We start from the raw sequence: 13,328 nt of genomic DNA, 5'->3' as shown, positions 1-13,328 counted from the left end.
GTGACTGTAGCTGAACACTGGCCAGTACTTCATGCTATCTGACAAATCCATCCAAAAGCAGAATGGAAGGGTACCATAGGAGTGGACATAAATGTTTATGGCCCCCTTGTAATATTACGTTTGTTTGGGCTAAAAGCTCCAATCATTGGAACTGCTAATGTACTCACAGACATGTCTGATCACCTGCAATCCTTCAGGATCACCACATAATGAGTTGAAATTATCCCCTGACCTGTCAGACACCTCCAGATGATCAGGCAGTATAATTGAAATTGTGCAACTGTGCAACTAAATCAGTGCATTTTGCCAATTTTACAGTCCTAACATAAAATGCACACAGCGGTGTTCCTGCCGTCCCCTCTCTCCAGCTCCACGCTTCCAATTTTAGCCTTAAAGCAAGTCTAGAGGGGGGCAGCATCTCTACTCCAATGTACTGAGCATTTCTTGTCCTTTCTTTTTGAATGCAAGAGCAATGTTGAAATGCTAAATTGAATGCAATATGAGTGTAGGGACATTAATCACAGAGGTACTTGACTTGTATTGATACTCTGTGTAACAGTTCACCCTGATCTAGTGAACTGTGTGGGGAACCCCAAGGGAGCCATGAAGTAACACCTGTCTTGAGGAGGGGATATGTATACTGTAGGATTCCCTTAGTGTGCTGTGCCTACACTCCAATGACTTGTAGGCATGTGAGGTGATTGATGCCAGAAGTGCATGTGTCAGAAGTATGCTTTCCACTAAAACATTTAAAACTTTGTAAAAATTACCAAAGCAGAAGCTAAGTTGGCTGTATGCCCTAGTTAGGGTTGCCACTTTTACGCTTTAATACTGGCCACAAATTGAATTCATGTCCTTCATGGCTAGTTAGCAATTAATAAAGATGCATGCTGCATGGCTGCATTTCCAGTTCAGTCTGCAGCATGTGTCTAAGGGGGGATTAGACAGCCACAATAAATATTCGCTATTGCGGGTGACTAATCTCCCCAAAATACCATCCCACCAGCAACAATATAACTTGCCGGTGGGATGGCAAATGCGTTGCTTCGGTTTCCGAAAGTTGCCTCGCATAGAAACTTTAGGCAACTACGGAAATCTGAATCAACGCATATGCCATCCAACTGGTGATTTACATTCTTGCCAGTGGGATGGCATTTCGGGGGGATTGGTCATTCGTGGTAGAGAAGATTTATTGCAGGCCACTAATCTCCCCATGTGCCACCTCCCTAAGGGCTAAACTCCTCAAGTACTTTTGATCAGATTTTGTGGGTCAGATTTAATATGATCCACCATGCAACACAACCTACTCTCCATAGGCTGTAATGGAATGTCAAATCAGATAAATTTGGATGTTTTCTTTTGTTTGTGCATCTAAACTCCTGGAGTTCAGCCCTAAATTAACCAGCCATGCAGTTTGTGGATTTAATATGTGGCTGGTCCCTATATTTTTATGGGGTTAGTAAATTGCCAGATATATAAATAGAAAACACTGGGCCTAAATACAAAGCTTTTCATATTATCCTACGATCCTAAATTTATGTTGTATTTTTAAAACGTATTTAGAACAGAAGTGAGGTAGATTTAATGATATCATAGCTTCCTTGGTCTGACCAGTTTACCACTTTTCTCCTTGGGGAACAAATCACATTATTCTGGCTAGATCAGACTTTTATAAATCATCTTGACTCTGTCATCATTTTATTGTGCAGGGGCAGATTTATTAATGCTTGATCTGGGAGGGTGCTGCAGGTTTCCAAGCCATCTGAACTTTGACTAAATAATTTTAGCTGGCTGATCAAAAGCACATTTTATTTTCTTTGATCAATATCAATATCTACCATTGTCTGAGACTTTAAGGTTTGTTTTTCCATACCAGCAAAAAAATGGAATGCTCCAGAATGCTGAATCCCACAGAAAGCAGTTTTTCAGGGTCAGATGTTGGGCCTTTAACATGTAAGTATTTAATGTGTGTGCTGATAAATGCTTTGCATGCAATGGTTCATTCCACAGATTTTACATGAGTATGAACTTGTCAGGACCTTTGGGTGGTTTTAGCCCAATTGTTAATCTCATCATAACTGGATTTATTAACAGATGGACCCTTTAACCCTTTCGCAGCAAAGCAAATAGATTCTATATTGTTGGCAAAGGGGTTAATGACCTGCCAACATCTTGGAATCTAAAATTCTGCATTTAGTTCACCTCTTTTGAAAATACACTGTTCTCAGAGAGTGTCTGACAAGCAAAGGATTTGCATGCATTCTTATCCAGCAATAGCATTACTATGCTAAGTTATTTAGGATGGGGGTCATATTGCCCCACATTTAGGAGGGAAGAATAAGAAAATGTAGCCCTTGCTTTTGGCCCACAAGCACATTAATTTGACCCTGAAAAACTGTGAAAAAGAGGGATCTGATGTGTTTTATGGCTGATTTAGTTCACTAAAGGATTTTCTTAAAGGAAAACTATACCTTCAGGATAAATACTTAACCCACCAGATACCAACATCATAATAAGTGACCTATTAAAGATCTTTACCATATTGGAATATATATATTATGTCTGCACTCTAATACCAAATACAAAAAAATCATACTTGACTTTGTTTTGCTTTAGTTTTTTGCTCTCTCTCACGCTGGGTGCTCACCAAAATAAATTCATATACCTATATACATATATTACTAGTGGACCGAAAAGCGTCGATATGAGTGTGGAGCAATAAAATATGCTGATTATTTGAACTACTTGGAGCCGTGAGTGCTTTCGATTGGCAGTATATATATATATACTTCCTCCTTCCGCCTTCGCTAAGCCTTGACTGTGAGTCAGGCGCATGCGCAGTAGAGTGAAAAGCCGAACTTTAACAGAGAAGTCAGCTTTTTCACTCTACTGCGCATGCGCCTGACTCACAGTCAAGGCTTAGCGAAGGCGGAAGGAGGAAGCGCATCGCCCCAGGTGCCCTGGGCTGGTGCGGTTTTCTCCTAATAGGGGCACCAGACCGGGGTACGAGGTAAGCGATTCAAGTCACTTGGGGGTGCTTAACATTTCCTTCCCCTTTAAGGCAGGGGTCCCCAACCTTTCTTACTCGTGAGCCACAGTCAAATGTAAAAAGACTTGGAGAGCAACATATAAGTTCACGGAGGAGCCAAATAAGGGCTAAGATTGGCTATTAGGCAGCCTCTATGCACACTATCAGCTTACAGGAGGCTTTATTTGGTAGTAAATCTTGTTTTTATTCCACTAAAACTTGCCACCAAGTCAGGAATTCAAAAATAACTACCTGGTTTGGGGGCACTGAGAGCAACGTCCAAGGGGTTGGTGAGCAATGTGTTGCCCCTGAGCCACTGGTTAGGGATCACTAAATTAAGGGAGCAAGTCGGTGGTCCCTGGGTACAGAAATTAAGAGACACCAACCAGCGTTCTAGTCTCACGGTACCATTCCGTCACTCCCAAAATACTTAATATTTGAGATGATCAGTGCAACAGACATAAATAGAAGAGTTGTTGCTGCTGATTGCAGCTAGATAGCCAGGCTCACTCTGTGTGTGTATGGGTGGGTGTGTATGGGTGGGTGGGTTAGCTACCTGGATAATTCAGCTGGTGACTAGTTCAGAAAGGGCTCAGGGCTGCTCAGTCACAAAGGCAGCACAGCAAGGAGATGGTCAAGCACCTGCTTACTCCTGAATCAAGTCCTGCCACCTAATAATTTTATTTTACAAGAGGCAGAAGGGAGTGGAGTCATGCCCAGTAATACAATAGCGCCCTGCTGGCAGGCAGCGAAAAGACGGCCATATGGACTTGTACAAACTTTACGTAGCAAGTGAGGGAATACAGGGTTATGGGAGATAGCTCTTAGTACAAGTGAGGGAATACAGGGTTATGGGAGATAGCTCTTAGTACAAGTTGATCCAGGGACTGGTCCGATTGCCATCTTGGAGTCAGGAAGGAATTTTTTCCCCTCTGCGGCAAATTAGAGAGGCTTCAGATGGTTTTTTTTGCCTTCCTCTGGATCAACTAGTGGTTAGGCAGGTTATATATAGGCATTATAGTTGAACGTGATGGACGTATGTCTTTTTTCAACCCAACTTACTATGTTACTATGTTAGGTGAGGAGCAACTTGAGAAAAAGTGCGGGGGATTAGTACAGTATCGTGTAATATGCCTGCTGCTGCCTGTAACCCGTGTGTGAGGCGGAACGGCTGGCAGAGAAAAAGTAGGACCAATGCACTGATACAAGCAGCGGTCACACTACCCTCCTCCTGTGGCCTGCCCCTCCGCTCCTCCCACCTACAAGCAGGGAAATTGGAACAGCAAAACATATACATATGAATGATAGACAGTGCAAGCTAATTAGGTACTTTATTTTAATGCAGGCAAATTAAGATAGTGGCTGAAATTCTTTCCGAGTTACCCTCTACTCTCGGCACTAGTCTGCCTCCCACAGGCTGGCTCTGTTTCAGGGTAAAATTCCGGGCAGGCGGGGGGGGGGGGGTGGGTCCCATTGCCCCTATTGCAGGCACCCATGTATAGGCTGGAGCTACAGCAGCACGAAGAGACGTACGTGTAGTTTGCTATTCACAGAGCAGGATTACGCTCGTTCTGCTACGTGACGCGCGTGTATTTCGCAGTCCTTTACACAGAAGGCGGGTATAGGCTTCAGCACTTGCCTCTCTCTGATCCCGCCCCTGTTCTTCAGGTGAGGTCAACTGCAGTCAGAGGACAAGGGGGTGGGGAAAAACGAGTGACAGGTCTGGGATTAAAAAAGGAAACGACCGGAATCATGGCCGAGAAGGAGAACGAGCTGTGTGAGAGTCTAATTATCTGGGTAAGAAGGGGGGTTAATGGGGTTAGTATGGTTAATGTAATTTGAGCATTTGGGATAACCTAGTTACAATTACTAAAGTGTCTTTAAACCTGAACTCCAAGTCTCAGGAGTTTTGCGGGGGATGCTGGGAGTTGCAGGCTGAGCCTGGAATCGGCAAATCACGTTTAAAGCATTAATCATGGAACTTCGGTCTGTGTCATTGTAATTCTACTCATTGCAGAATAACTAACAAAGCAGATGGGAATTGCTGGAAGTCACTGGGCGAGGGGACACTTTAACCTTAGGAACCCGTGTGGGGAATGTCAGGAGCTGTTATCAGTGTGATGCGTCAGGCAGCCAGTCTGTGCGACTCCGCAGCCTCAGTGGCATCAGTCAGGAACTGCAGGGGCACAGGGTGTGATGTGCGGGGATAAGGGTGTGGGTTTGTATTCCAGATCAGTCACACACACTCAGTAATTCCTAATGAAAAGTGCTGCACTTTAACTCCAGTTTTCACAGATTTTCTTCAAGATTTGATTTACACCACAATTCTTTGCTCACCAGTCATCATTACACAGCTTTATAAGTGTACATGAATTAAAAGGGGATGTAAAGTCAAAATCTAAACTCAGTGTTTATATTATGTAGTCCTAAAATAGTACAGCACTCGAAGAGATGTTTTTTAAAAAAAATCAAATGGCAAAACAGTTAAAATAGGGTTAAAACCACTGCTAACTGGAGAGCTGTATTCCCATAGTGTCAGTGGCTGAATGAGGAGTGGGCGAGTTTTACTCTCTGCTCATGTTTCACTTCCTTATCTGTGCCTGACTTGCTCTTATCAGCAACTGACCAATGGCACACCAGTAAACAATGTCCTGTGCTTTTTTATTTCAAGTCTGGTTTAGAGTAGTCCCTTGCAGGGTCGGACTGGGGGGTGCAGGACCCACCAGAACTGCAGCCCCAGGGACCCTGCAGGTGCCCTTGCTGGCTGCGTCCCCTGCACCCCCTGCAGCCCCCACCGCTAAGCCTCCCTAACCCCCCCGCAGGGTCCCCCACCCAACGTCCTCCCCTGAGCACACATAAGTTTAACTTGTCAGGGCAGGAACGATCGGCCGGGGAGCTCCAGCAAGGGTCGGGTTTTTTTACCGGTGGCCCAGTCCGACCCTGATCCCCTGCTTTTTTTCACATCAGGAGAGAGACACATGGCCACTGTAGTGATGTGCAGATGAAGGAAAACTCTGCTTGCACCAGACCCTAATTTATTAATAACATTTATTTATAAAGCGCCAACATATTCCGCAGCGCTGTACAATAAGTGGGTTTCATACATTGGACATACAGAGTAACATATAAAGCAATCAATAACCGATACAAGAGGTGAAGAGAGCTCTGCCCAATCTAGTAATCTACTAATCTGCAAAACCTTAACCAGCATCCTTCCCTAAGGCTAATGCCACACCATGCGTATATTTTCCGCAAGCCGAAAAACGATTGCTCAAAATACGTGCCATTCGCTCTTACCACACCATGTGCATGGTGTGGCATTAGCCTAAAGCCACAAAACTGAACTGGCACCTGAACCTAACCTGCAAAATGCTGCCCTTGTAGGATCTTACCCACACCTTTCCGCTCTATATGCTACTTATGTGTGTTATAAGAGGCTCTTTTTGGCAGTTCACATGGTTTATATGCCTCCATAACTTGTCTTCAAGTCAAGAATTCAAAAATAAGCACCTGCTTTAAGGCCACTGGGAGCAACGTCAATGGAGTGGGTAAGCTACATATTGTTCACGAGCCAATGGTTGGGCATCACTGGTCTATCTGATACCCATTGTAAGCAGCAGTTCTGCCCTGCTTTATGGCTGAGATTCTACCTATCTGTATAACAGAGCATTCTGTCACAAATGGCTGACAATCAGAGCATTCAGTCACAGTGGCACAGATCCTGTCTGATACACATTGTAAGCAGCAGTCCTGTCCTGCTTTGACCCCAGGAATTTTTTTGCAGCCTGGGACTGCCTGTCTGTAGATTTTGCCCAGTGGCAGAGGAACTGCTGTAATATGCCAAATACAGTTAATTTTTATTGGGCCTATGTGTATTTCAAATGCTAGGGCCTTTTTTAAACACATCCTTGCACTTTTGCAAATTACTGGTGTGCTACAGGTTTTATTTTACATTAGGGTCTATTTTGAATGTCTGTCTAGACCTGCAAGTGATCCCTTTCAGCTGGTCTGGGCTGTGTACATGCACAGTATTGCAAAAGTGAAATGTAGAGTAAAATAGCAGTATTTTTGCTTATATTTCTGAAATCAGGATCCATAAGGATACCAATGTATCCCAACATTACATCCAGACTAAAATTACTTGCCTCTGCCAAAAATTAGTAAGACTTTGTCTTGCTTTTCAGTAAATATTTTAAGTGCTCGTGCACACAGGCATTTTGCCCTGTGCTCACATGTGGTGGACTTTTGCCATGTTCCACTGCAGAGGAGCACAGGGTGAAACACAATCCATTCTTCCTTACCGGCCTGTGCTGACACTGGCATCATGTTGCGTTCCACATGCGTTCCGCATTTACATGTCATTGTGCCAATACAGGCTAGTAAGAAAAATTGATTGGTGTTTCATCTTGCGCTCCGCTGTGGTGGAATGAATAAGAACTCCACCGCAGTAGAATGCAGGGTAAAAAACCCTATGAGCCCTTATACTTTATTTGGCCTGAATATTGATTTCATGAGTTACCGCCTCTTTTATTTTGCTTTTTTTCTACACATGATTTTTTTTTATTTACAGTCGTGTGAAAAAGTAAATACACTCCATATAAACTTTCTTTTTTTTAACATATGTGGACATATCAATATTTGATCTTCATTCAAATAATATATAAAATGATCATTTATTCAACAAAAAATTCAGATATATACCATTTCATTCTGAGGAAAAAGTAAATTCATCCTTGGATATAATACCTCATGTCCCCTTTGGCTGAAGCAACGCCAAGCAGGCATTTCTTATAAGTGTCTACCAGGTTTTTTACATTGTGTTGCAAGATCCACTTTTTGTTGATCTTCAATCTTCTACGGTAACAGGTGGTCTCACATTATCCTCAAGCACCATCTGGTACAGTGAAAAATCTGGTGCAATGAAGAATGTGGATTGTATTATGGTGAGCTGCCCAAGCCCTGATGTAACAAAGCAGCCCCAATCATGTTTTACAGTTGGTATAAAGTTCTTCTGATGGAATGCTGTCTTTGATTTTTGCCTTCTTGTATTGTGTCCAAATAACTGTGCCTAGTCTGTCTAGAACACATTGTTCCAGACAGTCCTGGTCTTTACAGGTGTTCATGAGCAAACTTTAGTCTTGCCCTGATGTTCTTTTTGGACAGCAAAGGTTTATGCTTAGCACTCCGCCCATGATTTAATTTGTGCGGCCTATTTCTGATGGTAGACTTATGCACTTTGACATCAGTAGTGGCTAGAGCTACCTGCCGGTTGCCCACAGAAAAAATATTTAGGTAAAATATGTGTTGCTCCATGTGTTCTATTTATCTAAGTGTTTGTACATACTGGTACTGGTGACCCTAAGAAAATAATATTTTTTATATTGTGTTTAGCATTCATATCCATGACTGTGTTAGTTATTTCTTGTATAGGCATGCAATGACCGCAAAACATACTACAGCTTGCTCAGGCTTTACCCCACCCTTGTGTACACATGTCTAAATTTACGCTCTATTTTTTTTCTGTAGTATTACCGTAAGAGTCTATGTCAAGCTTCCTGGTCTGCAGAAATACACTCAGTGCTACTCATTGACTGTTATTTAAGCTTCTTTTGTATGCGTGCTTTGTACATCACATATTTAGTGTCTTATATAATTAAAAGGTAATACAAGCTACATATGACATGCAGGCCATTTAAAAAGTTCCCAACATTTATTTTGCAACACTTTTAAATTCAGTACATTTTCTTTTTCTACTAAATGATCTGATGTCAGCCTTGGCTCATAAAGTCTTGCCCGCTTTCATGCTCCATGCCGAAGGGCTATGCATGTTACGTCATAGTGCATGTTCAAAGTGCCCTAAACCATCTTGGCAACAGCAATGATGCATGGATCATGTTGGTAGCCCTCATGTCATTACTAACCACCAAATCATTTTTCTATAACTACCCATTTAACATTGCATGCACTCTCTGAACCACATCTTAGAGAATGTAATGTGCCAATGTATCAGAGGCAAGAATGCAGAGGTCATCAGTGTTGTTTGCTGTAACTACAGACCTGCAGTGGATCGCGTACCCGCATTATACCTGAAAAGCAGTCAGGTTTATCCCCCTGACTTTGAAGGAAGTTTTTCCCTTTACCTGGTTGATCTGCCTCTGGAGTCATGTCTAGTTAAAGACTTGCACTTTTTATTACATTACCTTTTAAAGGGGTTGTTCTCCTTTCAATGAACTTTTAGCATGGCATAGACCTGAAAAGCGGTCAGGTTTATTCCCCTGACATTGAAGGAAGTTTTTCCCTTTACCTGGTTGATCTGCCTCTGGAGTCATGTCTAGTTAAAGACTTGCACTTTTTATTACATTACCTTTTAAAGGGGTTGTTCTCCTTTCAATTAACTTTTAGCATGGCATAGACACTGATATTCTGAGAAAATTTGCAACTGATTTTCACTTTTTGTAGTCTTTCAGTTATTTAGCTTTTTGTTCATCAGCTCTCCAGGTTAGAATTTTAGCAGCTTTTAGCAGGTTGCTTGGATCTTGTTTACCTTAGAAACCCTGCAGAGGATTACTGAGAGAATTGAATATGAATAGGTTCCTTAACCCTAACAGTCTTTACCTGTTGCTTCTGCTAAGTCTGGGACTCATAGACAGCCATTCACTTAGTATTATGTTCAGAACACATGTGTAAAAATAATATAACATATTAAAATCCAATTAAAGTTTGCTTGCCATTACAACTGTTGGAAGGTATACTACATTCCTCTTTTTCCATACGACAAGATGGCGGTCAACTATTTCAATGAACTTTTAGCATGGCATAGACCTGAAAAGCGGTCAGATTTATTCCCCTGACTTTGAAGGACGTTTTTTCCTTTACCTGGTTGATCTGCCTCTGCAGTCATGTCTAGGTGAAGACTTGCACTTTTTATTTCATTACCTTTTAAAGGGGTTGTTCTCCTTTCAATTAACTTTTAGCATGGCATAGACACTGATATTCTGAGAAAATTTGCAACTGATTTTCACTTTTTGTAGTCTTTCAGTTATTTAGCTTTTTGTTCATCAGCTCTCCAGGTTAGAATTTTAGCAGCTTTTAGCAGGTTGCTTGGATCTTGTTTACCTTAGAAACCCTGCAGAGGATTACTGAGAGAATTGAATATGAATAGGTTCCTTAACCCTAACAGTCTTTACCTGTTGCTTCTGCTAAGTCTGGGACTCATAGACAGCCATTCACTTAGTATTATGTTCAGAACACATGTGTAAAAATAATATAACATATTAAAATCCAATTAAAGTTTGCTTGCCATTACAACTGTTGGAAGGTATACTACATTCCTCTTTTTCCATACGACAAGATGGCGGTCAACTATTTTTTTTTGAACAGATGCAGTTCTTTATAATCAGGGTTTTTCGATGGAGGCAGTAGCCATCTCTGAAAATCAGCCTCAAATAGTTTAATCACATTAGACATATAAACATAACAAAATATTTAATTTCAATATGTCTTAATATAACATTTGTGAGTAGAAGATTTCTGATGTTTTCTAGGCCATAACTTATAACTAGTGTGAGACGCACATTATTTGAACACGAGCAGATCTTGACTTGAGCTAAAGGCCTGCATAAACCTTCCTTATATTACCCAAGTATTTGCTAGGATACTAATTTTACATTGATGATTTTAGGTTTCATGGGGCAGGTGTGCAAGTAAGTTTTATACCTGTCTGTCCAGCTTTACAGCGTGCTAGTGCTATAAAAGGAACTGGCTCTTTTCCTGTAATTTGATGTCTATGTGATCTTAAACTTGTCAAATATTTAGAAGCACACTGAGAAGTTTGTTTAGTTCAGCTCTTTGAGGTTAGTCTACGCTGGTACTTTTATTTTTTTTTCATAGACCAATCTTTCTTTTGCCTTCTGTAAACACTTGTATTTGTATGTAATCTGTATATTTGTATATACCCTTATGTTACACAGCACTGTGCAATATATTGGCAACTATACACCTGAACATTGCAAATATATACAGCATTAAACATGCCATAATATATGACATGAAAACATTGCTTCCTATAAATAAACTATTTTCATGAAAATATACTTTACTGGTGTCATTGATAATCCTACAAAAAAATTGCCATTTTAAGTACTAAGGGATGCTTATATGATTGACTGCTCACACACAAACCAAGGGCGCACATGCATGTTAGGTTACACCAGCCAATAAAAAGGAGCTCTGTCTCTTACTCCCACTCTTTTTCCTGTTCTGTTCCCTCTGGCCTGGATCTGGTTAGTTAGAGCTGCCAGATGATTACAGACCATCACACAATTGTGGCTCAAGTTAAAATATGTAAAAGGGCTATTTAGTGATATATAGGCCAGTTTTATAAGATTCTTTAATAGGTCACTTTTTTGGTATAAATAATCTGTTGGTTAAGTATTGATTCTAAAGTTATTGTTGTCCTTTAATAAATGTGTTTTAATTTTGGCTTTAGTCATGTATTCTTTTTTGTTCAATAATGTCATTTAGAACTTTGGCATATTGTTCTCAATGTTGCTCTCAGGAAGAGCGCCCTTAATTGCCTGACCAATTTTTGTTGGAAAATAATAGAAAACTCGAAGACTCTAGTGGTGACAAACAGATACCAATCTCACCCTGAGATCCCTGTGGCAAACACAACACCGCATGTACAACAGCCATTACACTAAAGATCAGTTTTGCTCAATTCAAGGGACAGCAGTAGATTATTTTGTGCGCAGTGATATTTCTCAGAAAGTGTCACCTTACACTAACTATAGTGGGATAGAGTTGATAATGCTCTTCTCCTTGCTTAGGAATTGTCAAGAATGTCATTGTAGTAGAAGGTTTACTTTCACTGGAACAAAAGGCCCTAATCCTTAGGGGCACATTTACTAACCCACGAACGGGCCGAATGCGTCCGATTGCGTTTTTTCGTAATGATCGGTAATTTTGCGATTTTTTCGTATTTTTTGCGATTTTTTTCGGCGTCTTTACGATTTTTGCGTAAAAACGCGAGTTTTTCGTAGCCATTACGAATGTTGCGCAAAGTCGCGATTTTTTCGTAGCGCTAAAACTTGCGCGAAACGTCGCGCCTTTTAAGTTTTAACGCTACGAAAAAGGCGCGACTTTGCGCAACTTTCGTAATGGCTACGAAAAACTCGCGTTTTTACGCAAAAATCCTAAAGATGCCGAAAAAATCGCAAAAAATACGAAAAAGTCGCAAAATGTTCGTTTCCGATCGGAATTTTTCCAATTCGGATTCGAAATCGTGTCTTAGTAAATCAGCCCCTTAGTGTGATATACATCTTCTCTGACCATTATTACTCCTCCACCAAGCTTTTCAGGTATTGGTATTGGTATTATGCATTCAGGCATGTGTTCTATGTGTTCTCAAGGCTTCTGCCAAATCCAGACTAATGCATCATATAGGCAGATGGGGAAGAGGGATTAATCACTCCAGAGAATGTGTTTCCACTGCTCCAGTGGTGGCAACATTTACATTACTCCAGCCAAAGCTTTGCATTGCGCAGGGTGATGTTAGGATAGTGTTCGACTGCTTATCTCTAAAAACCCCATGTGCTCAGAGACAGTGAGTGACATTTTGTTACATGTCCTTATTGAGTATGTGAGTACTGGATACTTTTTAAATAGTGTATTTTGTGAACCACCCTCCTTTCATAATACTATGATGAATGTAAATAAGAGTATCCTAAAAATTGTGCTAAAAGTTGTGCTGGAAATATAGCATACACTTATTTGGTAAGGATAATTTTCATTTTAATGATTTGGTGTTTTGTTTTGATAGCTGCAGACATTCAACACTGCTGCTCCTTGTCAAACGATCCAGGATCTGACCAATGGTGTTGCCATGGCACAGATACTACATGAGATGTAAGTCGCTGAAAAGGACCGGTTTGGCATTCACCCTTAAGTCATCTGCATATTATATAATTTTTTTACTTTTCTTTTTCCTTTTTTACACAAGTGGGGTTTTAAATTTAATTTGATGGAAGAGCTCATCTTTTGCATCTGTGTCTGTTGCCTAAATAACCATTTTATTAAAAATAGCCATTTCGGACCCTATTGCGTACTGAAAATAGTTATTTTAAAAACACACAAGTTTGCTCTCTGTATTATAAGAGAGGTATCCCTTACCCTATCAGGGGGGCTTCTGTACTTTCACGTACAGATTGTCAGCTGTCAGAACGAGACACAGTCACATGATCTTCCAGCACTACTTTGCATACCATGTCCCCTTACTTGCTCATTTGCAAAGTATTATTCA

At 40.9% G+C, this 13,328-nt stretch overlaps 1 protein-coding gene across 3 annotated transcripts in view; it reads left to right on the top strand.

The window, feature by feature from the left end:
- Positions 1-4,672: 4,672 nt before the first annotated feature.
- The window catches only part of hook1 (hook microtubule-tethering protein 1), a 37,865-nt gene continuing 29,209 nt past the window's right edge, over positions 4,673-13,328 (top strand). The window contains exons 1-2 of one of the 3 annotated variants that reach the window (XM_031899747.1): positions 4,673-4,825; positions 12,849-12,934. In XM_031899747.1, the coding sequence (XP_031755607.1) occupies positions 4,781-4,825; positions 12,849-12,934 (131 nt within the window). In that variant the 5' untranslated portion in view covers positions 4,673-4,780. The remainder of the gene's footprint in view (positions 4,826-12,848; positions 12,935-13,328) is intronic. The other 2 variants (XM_012960479.3, NM_001102980.1) reach the window with 2 other exon arrangements.

The sequence above is a fragment of the Xenopus tropicalis genome, chromosome 4 (assembly GCF_000004195.4).
Source record: "Xenopus tropicalis strain Nigerian chromosome 4, UCB_Xtro_10.0, whole genome shotgun sequence".
Lineage (NCBI taxonomy): Eukaryota > Metazoa > Chordata > Amphibia > Anura > Pipidae > Xenopus > Xenopus tropicalis.
This window is presented reverse-complemented; position numbering and strand designations above follow the sequence as displayed.